At 42.4% G+C, this 22,500-nt stretch overlaps 2 protein-coding genes across 2 annotated transcripts in view; one reads left to right on the top strand and one right to left on the bottom strand.

Moving 5' to 3' along the window:
• Window positions 1-5,654, top strand: part of LOC138972944 (aminopeptidase Ey-like) — an 81,185-nt gene extending 75,531 nt beyond the window's left edge. The window contains exon 23 of the mRNA XM_070345604.1: window positions 3,655-5,654. Within this exon, the coding sequence (XP_070201705.1) occupies window positions 3,655-3,810 (156 nt within the window). The 3' untranslated portion in view covers window positions 3,811-5,654. The remainder of the gene's footprint in view (window positions 1-3,654) is intronic.
• A 345-nt stretch (window positions 5,655-5,999) lies between these two features.
• LOC138972942 (uncharacterized) lies at window positions 6,000-22,212 on the bottom strand. The gene is made up of 2 exons (XM_070345602.1): window positions 20,915-22,212; window positions 6,000-10,728 (listed from the first exon to the last, which is right to left on the bottom strand). Exon 2 carries the CDS (start codon window positions 10,150-10,152, stop codon window positions 7,942-7,944), a length of 2,211 nt encoding a protein of 736 aa, XP_070201703.1. The 5' UTR covers window positions 10,153-10,728; window positions 20,915-22,212; the 3' UTR covers window positions 6,000-7,941.
• Window positions 22,213-22,500: the final 288 nt, after the last annotated feature.

Here is a 22,500-nt window from a genome sequence, read left to right as displayed (position 1 = left end):
TTTGTGGTGTTTTCTTGATAGCTGATTGCTTTTAACTGACGGTGTTACTGCTTTCTTTTCTCCCTATTTTTTTAAAATTTTTTTTTAACTCTGTTGTCCCTTCTGCAGAGGTAAGGTTAGAGGAAAAGCGACCTTTTGAAAACGGTGTACGAAAATAACACACTAAAGAGAGGAAATTGTATGCGTGATTTTAGTGAACAAAACCATTACAAATAACACATTTATAAGGATGAAAGGGCGGGGATGTAGCTCAGTCGGTAGCGCGCTAGATTTGTATCCAGTTGGCCGCTGTCAGCGTCCCCACGTTCGGCGAGAGATTTATTTCTCAGAGTCAACTTTGTGTGCAGACTCTCCTCGGTGTACACGCAAGCACAAGACCAAGTGCGCACGAAAAAGATCCTGTAATCCATGTCAGAATTCGGTGGGTTATAGAAACACGAAAGTACCCAGCATGCTTCCTCCGAAAGCGGCGTATGGCTGCCTAAATGGCGGGGTAAAAACGGTCATACACGTAAAAGCCGTGGGAGTTTCAGCCCATGAACGAACAAACAAACAATAAGGATGAAAGTCGCTTGTTCATTTCGATGCTGCTCATTCTGTAAGGTGCCAGGGGACAGGTTCCCCATAACTCTCACTTACTCTTGTTGCACAGTCATGTCGTCCGCATTTAAAGCGCTTACTTCCCTTTGTGTTTCAGATCGGCAGAATAAAACAAGTCAACAATAGGACGTGAAAAGTAGGATATGCGCCGAAATGGCTGCGATCTGCTGGTCGATGTGAATGCGTGATGTATTGTGTATAAAATTCCATCTCACACGGCATAAATAGATCCCTGCGCCTTGAGTCCGAGTCTGGAGATACGCGCGCGATATAAGACTTCATATAAATAATTTTAAAAAATAATAATAAAAAAAAACACTGCGTCGCAAACACATTTACAGACAATGAAATATTTGGTGCAATTTGGTTTAAAGGCACAGTAAGCCTCCCGTAAACCATCACAGATACGGTCAGGCTTTTACACACAGTACAAACACCCTTTCATTTAAACACTCACCGATTGAGAACATCCCAGGTGCCCTCCGTAAAGAGCGAACAATTTTCAAAAAATTTATTTTTGCGTGGTTTATCTTACCCCTGAGCCATCGTGAACCCGTGTGATCCAGTTTCCCTTTTTCACAATGTAGTCGCGATCGTCATTTGAATGCGACTCGATGTGAGCTTATCTACACTAGCACGATTTTATGCACGAAACAAACGGCTGTGGTTCACAAGAACTCTAGCGATGGCTTTTGACTGTTGAGAGGAACGGCGATATGCATAAACCGTCGTCTGCTACGACCCTTGCGTGATCCTGCTTCCGGGCTTTTCTTTTTTCAAACTTTCACAACTTCGAATTGTACTGATCTTGTCTTGATGAAAAAAGAATTCGTTTGTAGGAATGTTTGTGTAATAAGCTGTCAATTTATTATTTAGATTGTAAAAGTTAGGTCTAGCGCAAAAACGCACCACGGTCCAAAACATTCTGATAATCATTGATCCACGGCCATGGCCAGTTTACATCGATAGAATGAGACCTGAAGGGAAGTAACTCATTTTTGACCTGAGTTCCGGATGGGTCCAAAAAGTGTTCGAGACAATCTGCAAAAGTAATTCTTTAAAAATTGCTCGCTCTTTACGTAGGGCACTTAGGATGTTCCCGTTTGGTGAGCGTTCAAATGGAAGGGTGTTTGTACTGTGTGTAAAAGCCTGACAGTATCTGTGATGGTTTACGGGAGGCTTACTGTCCGGGCGTGATTTCCGGTATTGAATATTCATAACAGCCGTCCAGCACCAAAACGAGGCGCCATTGTTGTAGAGGACCAAGTCCACAAAAATAAATTCTTTGGAAATTTCTCACGCTCGACAGAAAGCAGCCAGGATGTTCCCGTTCGGTGAGCGTTCAAATGGAAGTATGCTTGTACTGTATGTAGACGCTTGGGGAGCTTTGTGATGGTTTACAGGAGGCTTACTGTGCCTTTAAACAAAACTTGATTCAATTTTAGTTTCGTGACATTCAATATTAGACGTAGGGGATCCGTATCCTTAGCGGATTATGACTTTATTAAGTTATTCTGCAGAAAAAAACAGAAATGCTGGAGAAAAACTGTTTGTTTGTGCAGCATTTCTGCATGATGTCCTCTTTCGCGAGAGCAACGTTTTTGTCTGCATTAAAACAGTTTTACTGCAGTAAAATTGAAATCAAGAATGCTGCAGTAAAACGGTGATGGTGTTTTACTGGAGAAAAACTGTTTACACTTTTTCTTCAGCATTTTGGCATTATTCAGTTATTCTGCAGAAAAACAGAAATGCTGAAGAAAAACTGTCTTTTCTGCAGCATTTCTGCATAATGTCATCTTTCGCCGAAGCAACGGGTTTTTCTGGAGCAAAACATTTCACTGCAGTAAAATTGAAATCAAGAATGCTGCAGTAAAACGGTGCTGTTGTTTTACTGCAGAAAATATGTTTACACTTTTTCTGCAGCATTTTGTACTGGCTCATTATAATGTTGGAGCACGCGAGCCCCCCCTCTGTCGAGAGACGGACTCATCCAGAATTACCAATAGTTGTGCGTGACACGAATGTATTTTGTCTGTTTGACTTCCTTTCCGCCGGAAGTTCAACGTTTCAAATTAAACAATGGCACCTGTCAGCAACATTGTCACATTTTCCCAGACGAACGCAGTAGTCCACTTCGTGTTCGATTTGCTTCAGAAATTGTTCACGTTCGGCCGCCATTGTGAAGTTGAATATAATGCCCTTCTGATTGATACACTGCGGAACAAACTATTATACTATCCCAGGGGGCGACAAATACAAACGCTAGTTTACAAGGTCGTTCGTTTTTCTCCAGAAAAACTGTAACAGACTATTCTGGAGAAAAAGTTAATCGCAATAATGCTGCAGAAAACCAAGTAAACATTATGCTTCAGAAAAACTGTTTTACTGCAGTAAAAAACGTTGCTTCGGCGAAAGATGACATTATGCAGAAATGCTGCGGAAAAGACAGTTTTTCTCCAGCATTTCGGTTTTTCTCCAGAATAACTGAATAATGTCATAATCCACCAAGAGCCAGTACAAAATGCTGCAGAAAAAATGTAAACAGGTTTTCTGCAGTAAAACAACAGCACCGGTTTTCTGCAGTAAAACAACAGCACCGTTTTACTGCAGCATTCTTGATTTCAATTTTACTGCAGTAACATGTTTTGCTGCAGAAAAAACCGCTGCTTCGGCGAAAGATGACATTATGCAGAAATGCTGCAGAAAAGAACGGTTTTTCTCCAGCATTTGTCTTTTCTGCAGAATAACTGAATAAAGTCATAATCCGCTAAGGATAGATCCGAACTTAAGCATAAAGCTTATTTATTAACGAATCCAAGGGGAAACATAAAATAAGTCTTCTTCTTTTTCTTCTTCTTGACGTTAGATGGCACTACTCATTCAGTCCGGCTCGTGAGATGAAGGTCGTCGTCTTCTCCAGGTCCAGTCGACTGCGACGGAGTTTGGTTTGCAGTGGAGTGGGGGACGGCCACACTTGTAAAAGAAGTAAACATGATGGCGGAAATACAATTTGGTACACTTTAAGCTATTAATTTATGTTGGCTGTACTTCCAGTTGGAGTCACTAGCAGAGAAGTACCCAGCGGCAGCCCAATCCATGACTGACGCCATAGAGCAGACAAGAGCCAACATACAGTGGGTGACTACCAACATGGCGGCCGTGGAAAACTGGTTCCGGCAGCAGAACGCGCAGGCCACGGCTGGTGGATGAACTATGTAGTGTTTGTAACGAACACCAGCAAACCAGAGCTGGGTGGGTTTGAGGGGGAGGGGTGTGCAAAAGTTTCTCTGCTGGAATCCGTTTATTATTTTTATTTAAACGAACCAAGAAAAGTATGTTATTAGAACGTTTAATAACGGCAAAACGTTACGGTCACTGATCTTCGACCCAATCTTTGAACGAGCTTCTGGACAATTTGTAAGATACGTTTATTTTCTGTATTATAAGTGTTCGTTTGTCTGTCCACTTAAAACACCGCTGGGACGAAGATCAATCAATCAATCAATCAATGAGTCTTATATCGCGCATATTCCGTGGGTACAGTTCTAGGCGCTCTGCAGTGATGCCGTGTGAGATGAAATTTTATACGGCCAGTAGATTGCAGCCATTTCGGCGCATATTTACCTTTCACGGCCTATTATTCCAAGTCACACGGGTATAGGTAGACAATTATTAACTGTGCCTAAGCAATTTTGCCAGGAAAGACCCTTTTGTCAATCGTGGGATCTTTAACGTGCACACCCAATGCAGTGTACACGGGGGGAGGTTCGGACACCGATCAGTGACCGTAAGGTTTTGTTTTGTCATAATTAAACGTTCAAATATAACATACCTTTCTTGTCTTTTTATTCTGAATTTTGGAACGTTGGCAGTCTACTTGTTTTTTTGGATTAGAAGCTGTTTAGCCTGATATCTATCGGGCCAAGTCGCTTTCGCAAAGTCAGGAAACTTTCAAAGTGTAACAATTATGATAACATTATCATTTTCTTTACAAATGTCATGGCCTTGAAACGCCCTTGGTTTCCGTGGTAAACGGCGGACGCCGATGCTGGCACTGAATGTTTAGTAAAATGACTTCGCAATGCTTCGAGTTGAGGAAAGACTTTACGGAAAAGGGAAGTAAGTTCGATAAACATAACAAGTTGACGAAAGTACTCAGAAAACATGACTAAAGGCAGAGAACATCTGAACGAGTACTATGGAAACAGTAACACTTTTGTCTTCATCACTGTTTTCTTGTGTTCAGAGCCCTTCCTTCCCTTTCTCATCAAAATGTCGTTATATGGTGTGACAATTTTGTTTTTGAATACAACCACGACCGTTTCTCACATGATTGAAACAGAAGCTTAGAAACAAACAAGGTGCTTTCTTTATCTCTACCGACTGAACTAAATATTACAATGATGTATTCAGACACACTCGCTGTGCTTTTACTATTTCATTTAATGTTTTCACTTATATGTTGCTGATATTGTCAAATATATTCAGTGAACACCTCATTAAATCAGGCATCATAGTGTGATATATTTATACTTCATTGTTGTTATTTTTTTGTATTGTATTTCGTTGTTTTATTCAGGGATTCTCCTTCATTCAGGCAGAATTAACATATTTGTTTCTGTTATTTCATCCCACGAGATCGAGTATTCATATAACTTGACGGTTTTTGTAAGTGCTTAGCGTGTGTGAGCGGAATTGATATTTGTGTACTAGTGAGTTGATTTTGTAAGTGACTCGTTAAGTGTGTGTGTGTGTGTGTGTGGGTGGGTGTGTGGGTGGGTGTGTATGTGTGTGTGTGTGCGCGCGCGCGTGTGTGTGTCTGTGTGTGTGTTTGTGTGTGCGTTCATGTGTGCGAGCGCATGTGTGTGTGTGTGTGTGTGTGTGTGTGTGTGTGTGTGTGTGTGTGTGTGTGTGTGTGTGTGTTGATTTTGACGTGATCAATATTGTTGGTAGCTCTACAAATAATCAACTGCTCACAGAGAGATCGGTTAATGCTGTGAGATAATTGTTTTGTTTTATAATTTTTGTACGTTGAAATAAAATACGGACAAATGTGTCTTTTGTGTTTTTGCGTAGAACTAAGTTTACATGCACAGAAAGTCGTGCATTATGTCAGCAAGGCAGACTGGCACTAAAACAGACACATATAGAAACACACAGACAGACCCACACACACACTCACACACACACACACACACACACACACACACACACACACACACAACCGACACACACACACACACACACACACACACCGACACACACACGTACACACAAACATAGACAGACTGACAGTCTTACACACACACACACACACACACACACACACACACGAACAAGCATACAGACACACAACACACACACGCACACACGTACTGACAAAACACTCAAAACCCAAGCCCATGTAAACAATTATTTATTGGATGACACCATTTATTTACACAGAAACAATTTTCAACTTGTAGCATGATTTTGTCTTAAACACTTCGTCAACCGATCTGTGAGACCTATAAAACACACAATAGACGTGGGTTCAAAAAAATATTAATAAAGCACAGTTCATTCGAGTATATAATTGCATACACACACAGACACACACTTAAACACGCTAAGCCAGACAATCGTGCATACACACACACACACACACACACACACACACACACACACACACACACACACACACACACACTTACGCGCATACATACACACACACACACACACAAACACATACATTCACACACAAACAAACACACACATACACGCGCGCGCATACCCACAAACACATGTATGTACGGAATAGGCCCTAATACGTAATCATTTTAATTTTACCCAAACTATTGTATTTCTCATTATCTTCACTAAATTGTATGACGAAGCATAGCCCGGTGTAACACGAGAAAATTACTCCCACGAGATTGTTTATTTAAATAATGAAATAAAGAAATACATTTTAAAATAAAGATCAAATAATGGCTCAGATTGCTCCATTTTCCTTGTTTTTATTATTATTATATGAAGTCTTATATCGCGCGCGTATCTCCAGACTCGGACTCAAGGCGCAGGGATCTATTTATGCCGTGTGAGATGGAATTTTTAACACAATACATCACGCATTCACATCGACCAGCAGATCGCAGCCATTTCGGCCGCTATCCTACTTTTCACGGCATAATATATTATTCCAAGTCACACGGGTATTTTGGTGGACTTTTTTTTTTTATCTATGCCTATGCAATTTTGCCAGGAAAGACCCTTTTGTCAATCGTGGGATCTTTAACGTGCACACCCCAATGTAGTGTACACGAAGGGACCTCGGTTTTTCGTCTCATCCGAAAGACTAGCACTTGAACCCACCACCTAGGTTAGGAAAGGGGGGAGAAAATTGCTAACGCCTTGACCCAGGGTCGAACTCGCAACCTCTCGTTTCCGAGCGCAAGTGCGTTACCACTCGGCCACCCAGTCCTGGTTTTTATCCTTCTTCTTCTTATTCTCCTTCTTCTTCTTCTTCTTCAGCGTTCGACAGTGTTTTTATCCAAATTCGGGCTTCGCGTCGTCGATCTGTCCCGAAAAGAAATTTGGAAACCCCCCCTTAGAAATGATGTGATCCGCCCCTGAATGCAGTACACAAAGGCTGTTGGATGGTGTGTGGCTTGTTTTAACAGTAACAGGGAGTGCTGGTCACAGCAGCCACTATGCATTTCGCTGATATTTAGCGTAAATTGGTAATCGATTATACTTTCACATGGATCGGTCTCAATATCATGGGTGCTCTCTTCTGGAATGAGCGAGCTTGATAAAACAACATTTTGGGAATAGAATGAAACGAGTTTCATGTTTGGGACCACTATGAATTTATGACTCGTACCATCTAACAACCAAGCGTTTGGCTGCCTTATACCCACACCCAACACGTATAGGCACATACGAGTAAGTTCCCTTTTAACCGAAAAACACACTGTTTGTGCTGTAGGTTTTGGTTGCAGCGAATTGTTCCGAACACCACAAACTCTCACAAGTCCGCTGTCCCACCTCATGAACTGTTAACTTTCGTCTCAAATTGTCTCATTGTTTGATATTTTTACAAATGCCACCGTATCTTCGTACAGACCCTGTTTCTGGCATGGTTCAACTGTTTCTACAGTGAAACACCCGTTGAAACTATGTCCGTTAAAACCAACATTACATTTCAAGTAGCAAGAATATCCGCCTTTGCTATTGCGTCATTTACGTGTATGAGGTCAGAATTAACACGTTTGTACCTAGTCATTGTGATGGTTTCCGGTCCGAGTTTTCTTTTCCACCTCACAAAAGTATATATAAACTCAGTACCATCCATGTCACTCACGCGTCATCGAACCGACTGAGGAAGGTCCCGATGCGTCGACTGACGTCATTGTCCACCTCCTGCTGACGTTTCCTGAGTGACGTCACCAGCTGCATCCGCTTGTGACGCGAGATCTCCTCCCTCTCCTCCTGGCTGAGCGTCAGACCGTACATCAGTGAGTCCCATCGCTGTCCCGATGTCAGCCTTCCCTCTGACGTCACTCCTTCTACGCCCTCGCTGCCGCGACGACTCGTTCGGGGGACATCGGCAATCTCCGCTCGTGTTTTGCTGTTGGTCAACGCTGTATGGTCGAAGTTCAGCTCGCTTCGAGATCGCCGTAAAGGTCTTCGTTTGGGTGCAGGCTTCTTGTTGTTGTTGTTCTCTGTCTGCTTGTAGATTGGTTTGGGTCTGGGGTAGCCATCCTTGCCTTTCACGTCCTTGCGTGCCAGTCTCGGCGAGGTTTTAGGGTCAAGGTTCACGCGGGGCAGTCTCGGGGAGACGTTGGTGTCAGCTTCGCGGAGCGTCATTCTGGAGGTACTTCTGGCGACCTCCGCTATTCGGCGCGTCAGTGACAGGGAGTAGCGGATGTCGTCTGACGTCATTTCCGCCTCGCCTCTTGCGGTGCTACACTCTGGCCCCGCCAGGCGGCGCTTCAGCGACGGGGACAACTTGATGTCTGCCGGCGTCGCGTTGCCTTGGTGACGCTGCATGGTTGTGACGTCAGAGGTGGAGGTGGAGCGGACCATGACGTTGCCCTGACGTCGCGTCATCCGTGGTGACAGCGTCTGGTCGGCGTCAGGCAGGGTCAAGGTCACCTCCACAAAACGGCGACGCGTAGGACTGGGAGCCTTGTTGACCTCATCTTCAATGACGTAGGTTTCGTCTCGCTGTACACCCACGGAATCAGCAGGTTTAATCTCCATCCAACCCTCTTTCGGGGCACGGCCTGGTCGAGTTGTGTTGTCTGCAGAAACGTCATCGCCATTCATCTGTTTAGAGGCTTCGTCTGTCCCTGTCTTTGGCACGATGTACTGTTGATCGCCCTCTGTCTTAACCTCGTAGATGTTGAAAAAGATGTTTCCGTCTGAATAGCTGCGCTTCCTCTTTGGGGCCGTCTTAGTCTCCCCGCTCTCAGAGGTCTGTTCGGTCTGCCCGGGCACTTGCAGAGTGTCTAGAACGTTCCTTGTGTCGCTGACGTCTCTGTCTTTGTTGGAATCTGTTGCTGCATCCACACTAGTTGTTATCTGTTTGGTGACACGTTCATAACCGTTATCGGTATTACTCGTAGTGTCCAACTTAGAATGATTCTTCTCGCTGTTGGTTTGAGCGTCTCCACCATCGTCAATCGACATAATCAAAGTACCAGTGTTCGGTTTGTCGTTTGACTGGCTGTGTTCTGGAACTTGGTGTTGATTGTCATAACAGTCTTCGTTGAGCTGGTGTGTTGGACTGGAGTGTGGTGTGTGTGAAGGTCTCTGTACCTCGCTGGACACGTAGCCTGTAGCCTGTGGTGGCTGCGCTGAGTTACCGGACAACTGTTCAGTAGATATTTCTGTCTCTGACAATTGCATGTCTACTTCTGCGTTTTCTTTTCTTTGGTAGATTTCAGTGCCTATTTTCGCATCGTCGTTTTCTCTATCTGGTTTTACTCCCTCTTTTTCTGTGTCTGCGTTAGCGTCGTCCTTCTCGGTGAATATATTCCCTTTGTCCTTCCCAGAGACTGTTTTCCGTTCGTCTTCGGCTTTAGCATCAGACTGCTCGCCACAAAGATCCACACCATGCAGACCGTCAGGGTACGTGACACCACCCTCGCCCCCACAATCCTCAGCGTCTGCGTCACCTCCGTTACTAAGGAGTGCATGCACGTATTCCCGCTCCAACCTGCGCACGGCGTCACGTGACAAGGCTTCATCCGCAGCCTTCAGGCTGCGACGCCTGTCCTCGTGTTTCCGGAAAATCTCAATCACTTCCGGGTCACTCTCGCGCCGCGAGACCCGACGGATCCTGGCGTGGGGTTGGATACCGGGGATGTCGCGGTTGTAGACTGTGTTGAAGGACTGTCGTCGGTCCACCACGAAGCGGTGGCGGTTGGTGCTGAGAGCGCGGTTCTCGGCGTAACACACCTTGTCCAGTTCCTCCTTGTGCTCGGCCAGTTTCTGCTCCTCCGCGCGGCATCTCACCTGGGCGTGGAGTTCGGCCTTGGTGGGGATGTTAGGCATCCTGTCCATGGTTGATAGTGGTGGTGGGTTTTTTGTATCGTTTGTTTTAGAACGAATTTGTAAAGCGCTTGGAGCCAATTGATGGGGCTCGCGCTGTAGACAAGTTATTTATTATTATTGTTATTATCATATAGGGCAAAATTCTGCAGTATCTTCACACATACCCTGTTTCTGGCATGGTTCAACTGTTTCTAAGTAAAACAAAAACCACACACAATTGTTTGAAGCTGTCAAAAAGTCTGTCTTTGAAATTGCGTCTTTCAAGTATTTTGGGGGGCTATAAGGAGTGTGAACAATGAGGTTTGAGCAAGTTAGTGCCTCGTACGTTGTGATGTTATCCGGTCCGAGTTTGTTTGTTGGTGGTTGTTTTTTTCACCTCCCAGGATGCAAACACCGGGCACAGTTTACGTCACTCGCGTGTCACCATAAGTGGGGAGCTTTGTCCATGGTAATGGCGGTAGTGGTGGAGGGGTAGCGTTGGTGAAGGAGTGGTGGTGTCAGAGAAGAATATTCAGGATGCTGGGGGGAAATCAGAGCAGAGTTCTTACGAGACCACTAGATGTTTGAAGCGCTCTTTCACCAGATCTGAAGAAATAATGAATAAAAAGAAATCAAGTTTCTAGTAGATGTATATGAATCTGTGTGTGCACACACACACACGCACACACACACACACTCACACAGACACAGACACACACACATACACGCACACGCACGCACGCACGCACGCACGCACGCATACACACAACCACACAACACACACACACACACACACACACACACACACCATTGCCTGCCCCTCAATCCCACTCTACCGTAATACATTAAGTAACAAATCGACTGAATGTGGCACCAACAGTAGTTTCAAAAGGAAGCAAAGCAACATGTATCAATGGAAAGGCAGAAAGAGTAAACAAATAAACAAACGACAAGATACAAGATCTGTTTAGAGTGTAGATACATTAATTACTACTGACACTGCACCCGTGACATCATTTGACAATGTGAACACTCACATGGGCTGCATTTAAGCATTTGGCAAGACACAAATAATGTCACTTCAAGTTCACAGAACTACTGCATTGCGCAGACCACAATGATGTGTTGACGTTCTGTCAGACACCAACACGCACTCCAACGAGGTCAACTCAACTTTTCTTCAGACACTGATCAGTTCAATCTGATACAGTGGAACCTCTTTTTTACGACCTCCAAAAATCTGAATAAATCAGGTCTTAAAAAAGGAGGGAGTCTTAAAATGGGGTACATTTACAGAGGATATTAATGATTTGATTTGATTTGATTGTTTTTTGCTTTTTGGGCCCAGCGGACCATATCGAGGGCTGACCGCATAAACATCGTAACGCAGTTTCAGCTAATTTTACAGGAGAGTCATCTGAAAGTTCGACATCTAAATATTTCCTTGTTTCTATTGCCCAACAAATTAGTGTCTATGGAAACAGTGTTCGTTTCTCTGCATGTTTATGTAACTTTTGTAATCACAAATACTGTTTTATAAACAAGAATGGATGATTTGTGTGCTATATATTGATTAAGACATTGATGCACTCCGGCACAAAGCATACACCAAATGAATAGAGGTATGCATAAACCACGTACAAGCATTTCCGCTGTTTATCCAGGCCAAATGCATGACATGTCATGGTAAACCTAGGCTGCCTAACACTTGCAACTTGAGATACTGACAGGAAGTGTTTGTAGGTGGGCAGCTCTAAATCCTCAATAAACGTCGTAGGTGGAACTATGATTTGGTCGCGATAGCACTCTTTGGAATTTACAGCCTGCGGAAACCAATTATAAATACATATGACCTTCCGACAGATCATTCCTTGCCTGAATTATCCAAAAGCTTCTGCTAAAAACGAGTAAAACCAGTAACAGCCTTTCAAAACGCCACAAAAAGTGACTTAATCACCTTTTGGTTGAGTATAAAGGTCGTACCTGTATGTATACGCTTTATTCGTTTTGACCTCTGTAACTGTTGCTTATCAAGTTCTTGTGAAAAGTGTATTATACATCTTAGTCTGATGACGTAATCAGACAGTGCTCCTTTTTTCCAAAAAAACTAAGGTCTTAGAAAGAAGGAAGTCTTAAATGGGGGGGGGTCTTAAAGGGGGGGTGGGGGTGGGGAGGGGTTCAACTGTACTTGAACCTTTAAAAACCCTGTGTATTGAATCGTACACTGTTGCAGAATGTCTATATGACATAGTGACACGCGACTCTTTTCGTCGGTTGTGGACTTTCTCGGTGAGGTTTTCATGGTCCACACTAATACACATTTGATATACGTTCACTACATCTGGCCTAATCCCAGGGATATATGTCCATAAAATGAACACGGAAAGCTATCTGTAAACGACTTCTCGTATGTTTCTTTGTGTGGTTTGAATGCTGCTTTCAGCCATCCACATAGGTTAGAACTCTCTTAATTCCTTGCGAGGGTGTGAGTAGTTTGCCCTAGAACTGAGTCACATGTTTACTGTGTTAGGCCCAGTGTTATTCACTATGTACATACAGCCGTTAGGCAAAGTCATAAAGCACCACAATGTCCTGTACCACATGTTCGCAGACGACACTCAACTACAAAAATCCGCACACACCAAACAGTTTACAGAGTTAGTGCAGTCAATAGAATCATGCAGCGATCACATCAAACAGTGGATGACAGTCAACAAGCTCAAGATGAACGATGATAAGACAGAGATCATGCCAGTTGGCAAACAATCAAACTTAAAGCTTCTTTCAGAAACATCCAGTCTTACGCTTTCTGATACCACAGTCACATTCAGCACCAAAGTAAAAAACCTGGGTGTCCACCTTGACAGTAGCCTGTCAATGGACGCCCACATCAACTCACTCTGCAGAACCGCCTTTCTTGAAATGCGGAGGATTAGCCAAATCAGACACCTTCTTTCCCTCGACGCAACCAAGACACTGGTTTCGGCTTTTATTTTGTCGAGACTGGATTACTGCAACTCGCTCCTAGCCGGCCTCCCAGACGCCAAGCTAGACCGCCTACAGCGCATCATGAACAATGCAGCACGTCTTGTGCTGCGCAAGCGCAAGCGCGACCATGTCACCCCTCTCCTCATGACCCTTCACTGGCTACCAATCAAAGCACGCACAAGAAAAATGTTCATTCAAAATGAACAGCGTCGATGCAATGTCCACCAAAGATTTATTTTGGGAAGTGTTAAAGGTTAGGGTCAAAAGTTAATGAATTGCATGTTGTGCTGGATATATAAATTGTTTATTTCAGTCAATGCTTGATTCATAAGTACATTTTTCAGCATGGTGCATCTACAGGAGGGTGCTCCAACAATGATGCATAGTGCCAACATTTAGCGCAAACTTTTCACAACAGTGCATTATTACCACAAAGCGCATACAGCGATTATATAGTAGCAAGTTGCACTAAACATTTGAACAAAATGCATTTTGTTCAAATGTTAACAGCACAGCACCAAGTTTTGCATAAGTGCACAACAGCACTGACCATTTCACAAAAGTGCATAACAGCTGTGACAATTTTACAAAAGTGCATTGACCATTTCAGGCAGATGGCTAACATGCAGATTTCGCTTTTGTCTGTCTTTCTTTGAAAAGTAGGCATGTTCAAGATCGATGAAGTCATGAGCAATTGGGTTAGATGACAGAAAAGATTCAAAAACGTCAGATTCAGTTAGATGACAGAAAAGATTCAAAAACGTCAGATTCAGTGTTTTGGGCACTGTTGAACAGGAACATTCTCTCCTGTTCAACAAATGTGGGTTCAATTCAAAAGCAACATTGTCACAGATAGGCTAGTGTTACATTTCTGTAAAGTTTCAAAAACATCTTCCATGTTTTGGTTACTGTTGAACAGAGGCATATTTTCCTGTTCAAAAAAGTCTGACACAAATTGTCGTAGTTGTGGGTTAAGGTTCGATCTATACTGTCCTTCAAACGAGTCGTAGAACCGTCATTGTCACAGATAGTGTTACATTTCTGTTTTACATTCAAACGAGTCGTAGAAGTAGTAGTACATTTGCGTTTGGTTGTTTTTTCTTTTAGATTCCTGTCACTCATACTAGCAGTATTGATTGAGGTACATAAATCTGTTGATGTACAGGGATGACTTGTTTGTAATGAATCCTTGTTTCCTCCACATTGAGTTTGCATTGCAGTTGGACAGAAATGAACAGGTGTTAATTGATAAACACATTGATAATGGCTTTTGAGAAAATCAATCAATTCTGCAAAGGAATTAACTTGATGACATCAAAACTGCAGCGCCATTTGAAGAATGGTTACCATTTCTGTTTCTTTGATGGGAATCAAACAAATAAAAACATTGACTATCCAAGTTATTATGAATGGCAATAGTTGACTCCTGAAAAGTAGCAAGGATATAATTTGAGACGATAAACGCCTGATGCAATCCCTCCTCAAGGTCAGTCAACTCAAAACCTTCATCATTCGCAACATCAGTAGGCAACACAGCGGCATTCGTATGTCCAGAAATCATGTCGAAAAAATATTACATTTCAAAAGCATGTCCAACCACAGTTGTTGGCAAGTGTTCGTGTCCGAAGTAGCCTTCAGTGTGTGTATATGTATTCATGTGACAGAGAACGTGACCTCATTGTTCAATCCTCTCTCTCTCTCTTCTTTCTCATTCGAACGCACACACGCAAGAACGTAGCCTACGCACGCATGCACGCGCACGCACACACTAACACACACACACACACACACACACCCCGCTGACGCACACGGCAAACCACGCACACACACTGTGACTGTCGGCAAGCATCTCTTTTTGTTTTCTTTACCTTTGTTTGATGTGTTTTCGATATTTGTGTTTATTTTTTGCTTGACTTATCTGTTTTATTTTAATGTTTGCTATCCACATCGTGTGATAAATGTTTCCTCTCAGTCTCCGAGTCAGTTTAGTTTCTGCACGCCGCTTTGGTACTCCTTGTTTTTCTAACTGGTGTATTGTGCGCGACTGATTTGCGGATCTACTATATAATACTGGTAGGATTTTCGGTGGTTTTTCGATTCCTGTCACCAAACCGCGCGGATTTGTGCCTTCTCCTTCGGTTGCTATGCCAACGTGACCCAGGAAATCGATTCCGCTAGGTCCCGACTTCCAATTTTGTCCACGAACAAAGTTTGAAGAGGTTTGTCTCGCAAATTTGAGAAGACAACAGTGAACTTTGACCTGAACTTTGACATCGCGGCGAAAGAGATCTGTGATTGGTTCTTCTTCTAAACACTACATTAAACACTACGCGACCGCACCTCAGACGAACCTAGCTGTGTGTTTTATTTCTCTACCCCAGACGAACCTAAAATAATAAGAAGATAGATAGATCTGTTTATCTGTTAATGGAACTCCAAAATATTCCATAGATTTGTTTACTTAATTTTTAAAAGATAAGTTCGAAACATTATCACCTGATAAGTCGCCGTATAACCTTATAGGTTCCAGCGACTAAATATTTTTCCCCGGTTCAACCATAGACATGTACGTCATCATGATCTCCCCTTAATTTGACCGTTATTTTGGCTGTCTTAGTGAAATGGTAAGATATATCTCTATGTTTTTTACATGTAAGTGTTCGGAAAAAATACAGTTATAGCAGCTATGTACAAAAATAAGCAGCATATGCTCTTTTCGCCAAAGTAAAGTCCTTTTTTCTTCTGGTTTCTTATATGTGTCACAGCACACCGCAAGCTTTTAGGCGAATAACAAGTGAGTGGTATATATATATCATCAATTTTATAGTAGATAACGGTGTAAATTACTTACCATGTTCATGTCCGTTATACGTTTTCCATATTCCATATGTGTCATTTAATTGTGTATTGCTTGATGCCATGTATGTGTGTGTTTGTGTACATGACTTTAATTAAGCATGGATGGATGTGTGCACTCGATTGTGTGTGTGAACCATGTATATATTTTCTGTTGTCAATTACATATGTTATACTATGCGTTTGAATCATTAAGTATTTTAGACGTCATACTTTTTTTCGTATCTTCACGATGGCTTTTTACCCGTTTAAATTTTAATGCTTCCAACTTTCAAAGCGCTGCACGGCTGGGAAGAGATGCGCACTTTTATCACTGTTGTTCATGTAGACGTAATCATGGATTCATGCAAACGTCATACCTGCTGTATTTTATTTTGTTTGTTTGTATAGTCGCGTGCGGTCGCGCAGTCTTTTTGGTCAGTTCCGATTACCTCCCATTGATGCGAAAACCTATATGACTGTTTTTTGTTATTTTTCTCTCTGTTAATTCACCAGTGGCTATGTAACATGTGTTATACCTTATAGGTTCCAGCGACTAAATATTTTCCCCCGGTGCAACCATAGACATGTACGTCATCATGATCTCCCCTTAATTTGACCGTTATTTTGGCTGTCTTAGTGAAATGGTAAGATATATCTCTATGTTTTTTACATGTAAGTGTTCGGAAAAAATACAGTTATAGCAGCTATGTACAAAAATAAGCAGCATATGCTCTTTTCGCCAAAGTAAAGTCCTTTTTTCTTCTGGTTTCTTATATGTGTCACAGCACACCGCAAGCTTTTATGCGAATAGCAAGTGAGTGGTATATATATATCATCAATTTTATAGTAGGTAACGGTGTAAATTACTTGCCATGTTCATGTCCATTATACGTTTTCCATATTCCATATGTGTCATTTAATTGTGTGTTGCTTGATGCCATGTATGTATGTGTGTGTGTACATGACTTTAAATAAGCATGGATGGATGTGTGCACTCGATTGTGTGTAATTACATATGTTATACTATGCGTTTGAATCATTAAGTATTTTAGACGTCATACTTTTTTTCGTATCTTCACGATGGCTTTTTACCCGTTTAAATTTTAATGCTTCCAACTTTCAAAGCGCTGCACGGCTGGGAAGAGATGCGCACTTTTATCACTGTTGTTCATGTAGACGTAATCATGGATTCATGCAAACGTCATACCTGCTGTATTTTATTTTGTTTGTTTGTATAGTCGCGTGCGGTCGCGCAGTCTTTTTGGTCAGTTCCGATTACCTCCCATTGATGCGAAAACCTATATGACTGTTTTTTGTTATTTTTCTCTCTGTTAATTCACCAGTGGCTATGTAACATGTGTTATACCTTATAGGTTCCAGCGACTAAATATTTTCCCCCGGTGCAACCATAGACATGTACGTCATCATGATCTCCCCTTAATTTGACCGTTATTTTGGCTGTCTTAGTGAAATGGTAAGATATATCTCTATGTTTTTTACATGTAAGTGTTCGGAAAAAATACAGTTATAGCAGCTATGTACAAAAATAAGCAGCATATGCTCTTTTCGCCAAAGTAAAGTCCTTTTTTCTTCTGGTTTCTTATATGTGTCACAGCACACCGCAAGCTTTTAGGCGAATAGCAAGTGAGTGGTATATATATATCATCAATTTTATAGTAGGTAACGGTGTAAATTACTTGCCATGTTCATGTCCATTATACGTTTTCCATATTCCATATGTGTCATTTAATTGTGTGTTGCTTGATGCCATGTATGTATGTGTGTGTGTACATGACTTTAAATAAGCATGGATGGATGTGTGCACTCGATTGTGTGTGTGAACCATGTATATATTTTCTGTTGACAATGTTGTCAATTACATATGTTATACTATGCGTTTGAATCATTAAGTATTTTAGACGTCATACTTTTTTTCGTATCTTCACGATGGCTTTTTACCCGTTTAAATTTTAATGCTTCCAACTTTCAAAGCGCTGCACGGCTGGGAAGAGATGCGCACTTTTATCACTGTTGTTCATGTAGACGTAATCATGGATTCATGCAAACGTCATACCTGCTGTATTTTATTTTGTTTGTTTGTATAGTCGCGTGCGGTCGCGCAGTCTTTTTGGTCAGTTCCGATTACCTCCCATTGATGCGAAAACCTATATGACTGTTTTTTGTTATTTTTCTCTCTGTTAATTCACCAGTGGCTATGTAACATGTGTTACAGAATTGCACCGGTGTAAGGGTTAACATTTTATTTTTCACCAAGAGAATATAATTCATTATATGCGGGATAATGTGCGGGGGGGGGGGGGGGGGGGGGGGGAGGGGTGCAAACAACATTTTCACAAGCACATAACCAACAAAATGACATCGCATGCGCAGCACACAAAGTGCGTAGCACGGGTACCACTAGTTTATTTTTATTCCTTTCATATGCAGTTGAAGTGTTGTGGGTGTTATTGTCTGTATATGCTATGTTGCGTCTGTGTATGCCTACAAGAATTTTGGGTGTAATGTGCCTGTGGTCTGCTCGCAGTCGAGCACAGAAAACATGGCGGCGCCCTGTAGGCAAATTCCTCAAAAGTCTTCCCAACCGCAGATACCAGCGTCGTCCGCGACGCTGGAATAACATATAAAATAGCTACCCTGTGTTACCGTAGCCTTCACGACGACTCTGCCCCTTCTTACCTGTCTTCGCTCTTAAAGCCACACGTCCCCACACGCAACCTCAGATCCGCTGACGCAGGGCACCTTGTTGTCCCACGCATCAAACTGAACGCTTTCGGCAAGCGCGCCTTTATCTACACAGCTCCCTCTATTTGGAACTCTCTGCCCATGTCTGTCCGCCTTTCTACCTCTCTCCTCTCCTTCAAGTCCTCTCTAAAAACACACCTCTTCCGGCAATACTTCGACGCCTAGCCTGTTCAGTATCTGCCACATTGAGGAGAGGGGTCACTAGCCATCGTAGCGCGCTGTGGGCCGGCTGGGGACGGGTTGCGATTTCATGTGCCTGTTTCCTTGTTTATTTTCGTGTTTTTGTTCCTTGTACGTGCGCGCGATAGCTATCGCGGTGTATGAGTGCGACTACACGTGCCTTGGCGTGTGTGTGCGAGTGTGCGAGGGCTGTATTGATTATTTGATACATGTATAAATGTGTCTCCAGGAATATGTTTTGTTTTAATCTTGTGTCGATACTATTTAGTTCTGCCTCGTTATTAGCCATTGAGTATAACTGTTTTATCATCATTGCTTTGTTGTTGTTCTTTAGCCATTTACGTTGAATGACTTGTTATACATTGACATTGATAGTTTTATTCTTCTTCTTCTTCTTCGTCGTTCGCTAGTTAGTTTTTATCATAAGAACCTTTTCAAATTCCTATTTATACATAAATGCATATTTTATATTGTAAAGCAGTATGCATTGTTAGAGGATTTTTTAGTAGCAGTGTTTAAATGTCGAAGCTGCTTTTCCCATTTTTACCCAAGAGACCGACTGTATATTGTGTTATTGTATTTGTCAGACTTGATTGTACCAAGTCCCTACACATGTTGTAATGCGCTTAGAGCCAAATATTTTTGTTTTTTGTAAGGGATAGGCGCAATATAAATACACTTTATTATTATTATTATTAATATAAACTGACTGACTAACACGGACTCTTTTGAAATGGATAAGTAGACAGCAGTGCGCGCGTGCACACACACACACACACACACACACACACACACACACACACACACACACACACATACTCTCTCTATCTCACACACACACACACACACGCGCGCGCACATATACTCTCTCTATCTTACATATACACACACACACACACACACGCGCGCACATATACTCTCTCAATCTTACATATACATACACACACACACACACACACACACACACACACACAAACACACAAACACACAAAGTCACCGTCATTCACTAGCAATCAGCACGCTTAATTGAGCATAATTTAAAAGTACCTTAAAACAAACAGTTATAGTAAACATCGTTAAATACATGAAGATAGATGGAAAATAAATAAACGCAGGTAACTAGTTGTCATCTTTCGCACTGAACAACGCGACAACAGCAAAACAAATCCAGGTGTCAATTACTTATTGAAGAAAGAGGAACAGATCGTGTTCATACGTAGTCAGCTCGTTATACGTTATATGTGACCCTCCACCACGGGATGAGTCGCATGTCACCTTTGCATGATTTTCATATTTGTACATTTTCCTAAAGAGATTTTTATGCTCTATCCAGTGGTGAAAACCGTTTTAAAAAAGAGCAAAAACTGTTTGAGTTATAAGCCTGTGACTAAGGTGACCCTCCACCACGGGATGAGTCGCATGTCACCTTTGCATGATTTTCATATTTGTACATTTTCCTAAAGAGATTTTTATGCTCTATCCAGTGGTGAAAACCGTTTTAAAAAAGAGCAAAAACTGTTTGAGTTATAAGCCTGTGACTAAGGTGACCCTCACACTGTTTACCAGACACTCCCCGGACTTATATTAAGCCTAGCGCAGAACCGCACGAGGTGACATGCGACTTATTTCGTGGTGGAGGGTCACATATATCGTTCTATGTTGTTTTTGTCAACGATTGTACATATCCGAATGAAGAAAACACGCTTAAACCAAACAGGAACAGAAGCACTCGTTAGTAACCAAAGGACGAAAAACTACTCAGCCGTTCCCGGTCAGAAAGCCTGAGAAGGAAAAAAATGTCCAATTCGTTTCCACGAAATTGGAGTATGACTGCCTTTTTGGTGGGGGAAAAAAAGCCATACACGTAAACCCCCACTCTTGCAAATCGCCAGTGAACGAGTTTCTCTGGAACGCAGAAGTTCAACTTGTTCGCTTGAGTTTGTGTCACAATTGTCTTTCATTCTCTTACTGTATAATGTTTGAATTGAAAAAAAGTTTCCTAAAACAGAGAAGTTCAACTCACCAGTGATAACCGTTGCTGACGTGTAATGTGTGTACTGACAAGTGCAAACGTCATCAGACCTCGCTTTTTCACCAACTGTTGTTGAGTCTCAAAGCCTGTAGTTTTTACAGTCCCAAGCCAGTTCAGTCATTTGTCATTACAGCTATGGTCATAATCCTATTTTGTCAACAACGCAGGTTTCCAAACACAAAGTGCGAAGTATTTCCGAACTTAGCACCCTTGGACGTTTTTATTCGTTCCTTTTCAGAAGCCAAACGCGTGCTTGCTTCTAAGTCACGCAGGGGTCTGACATTCAGCTGTTGTTGGTCCCTTTCTAGAACCTAAAATGGTTCTTATCTATAAGTCACGCATGAGTCGGAAATTCAGCTGTTGATGGTGGTTCCTTTCGAGAAGCTGAACGTGTTATTGTCTCTAAGTCACACATGAGTCTGTCATTCCGACGAACGAAACATGCTGTGAGACTTTCCTGATTGCACCGACCTGCTCCTGTCCACCCCTGTCAGGATTCGCTTCCTGCACACACTGACGTCACAGTGTGTGTGTCTCCACTTAATCACAACCAGCGTGACATGGACACCAATCGTCTGCAGAAATATTAAATTTGATCACTGTAGTTGTTTCGCCGCAAATATAAGTTTACGTTTATTCCTCATTTCGTCAGTCACAAAAGCCACAAGAGAGAGCGAATGAAGGTGTTTCTTTTTCGACACAGAGAGCTACATGCACTTCATTCACCCAAACCTGGGAATGGTTTGCTCAGTGAGTACAGTCTATGGGCTTCTTAAAGATACACCATACACTGGACTGGATTTAAAGATTCGTAAATGTATATCGTTGCTGTAATGAAGGTTAGTTGATTTGGTTTCCCAAGTGTTCATCATGTGCATGACTTTGTATTTGTTTACTGATTTGTTGATTTTTATTTCTGGAAGACGCTTAGAAATATGTCAGGATTTTGCGCCATATACATACCATTGTTATTATCATTATTATCATAATCACAAACACCCACCCATCCCCCACCGGCACGGTTGGCCTAGTGGTAAGGCGTCAGCCCCGTGATCGGGAGGTCGTGGGTTCGAACCCCGGCCGGGTCATACCTAAGACTTTAAAATTGGCAATCTAGTGGCTGCTCCGCCTGGCGTCTGGCATTAGTGCTAGGACTGGTTGGTCCGGTGTCAGAATAATGTGACTGGGTGAGACATGAAGCCTGTGCTGCGACTTCTGTCTTGTGTGTGGCGCACGTTATATGTCAAAGCAGCACCGCCCTGATATGGCCCTTCGTGGTCGGCTGGGCGTTAAACCAACCAACCAACCAACTAACCAACAAACACCAACCAACCAACCAACAAACAAACAAACCCATCCCCCACCCCCTGACTCACACACACACAAAAACAAAATTATGTTCATTGATATCAGTTTCATTAATTTGTTTGCTTTTTAAACCGAGCTGTGAGTCAAAATGTGTGTTGTGCAAAAAGCCTAAAGTGAGACAGAGTTTGTACAATTGTTATCTTCCTTTTACTTTTAAGCAAAAACGAACTGTTCAGAAATGGTTCGTCTTCTATTTTTGTGCTACTTCT

Source organism: Littorina saxatilis, linkage group LG8, assembly GCF_037325665.1.
Source record: "Littorina saxatilis isolate snail1 linkage group LG8, US_GU_Lsax_2.0, whole genome shotgun sequence".
In the NCBI taxonomy this organism is placed as follows: Eukaryota; Metazoa; Mollusca; class Gastropoda; order Littorinimorpha; family Littorinidae; genus Littorina; species Littorina saxatilis.
Note: the sequence above shows the minus strand (reverse complement) of the source record. Positions and strands in the feature narration are given on the sequence as shown.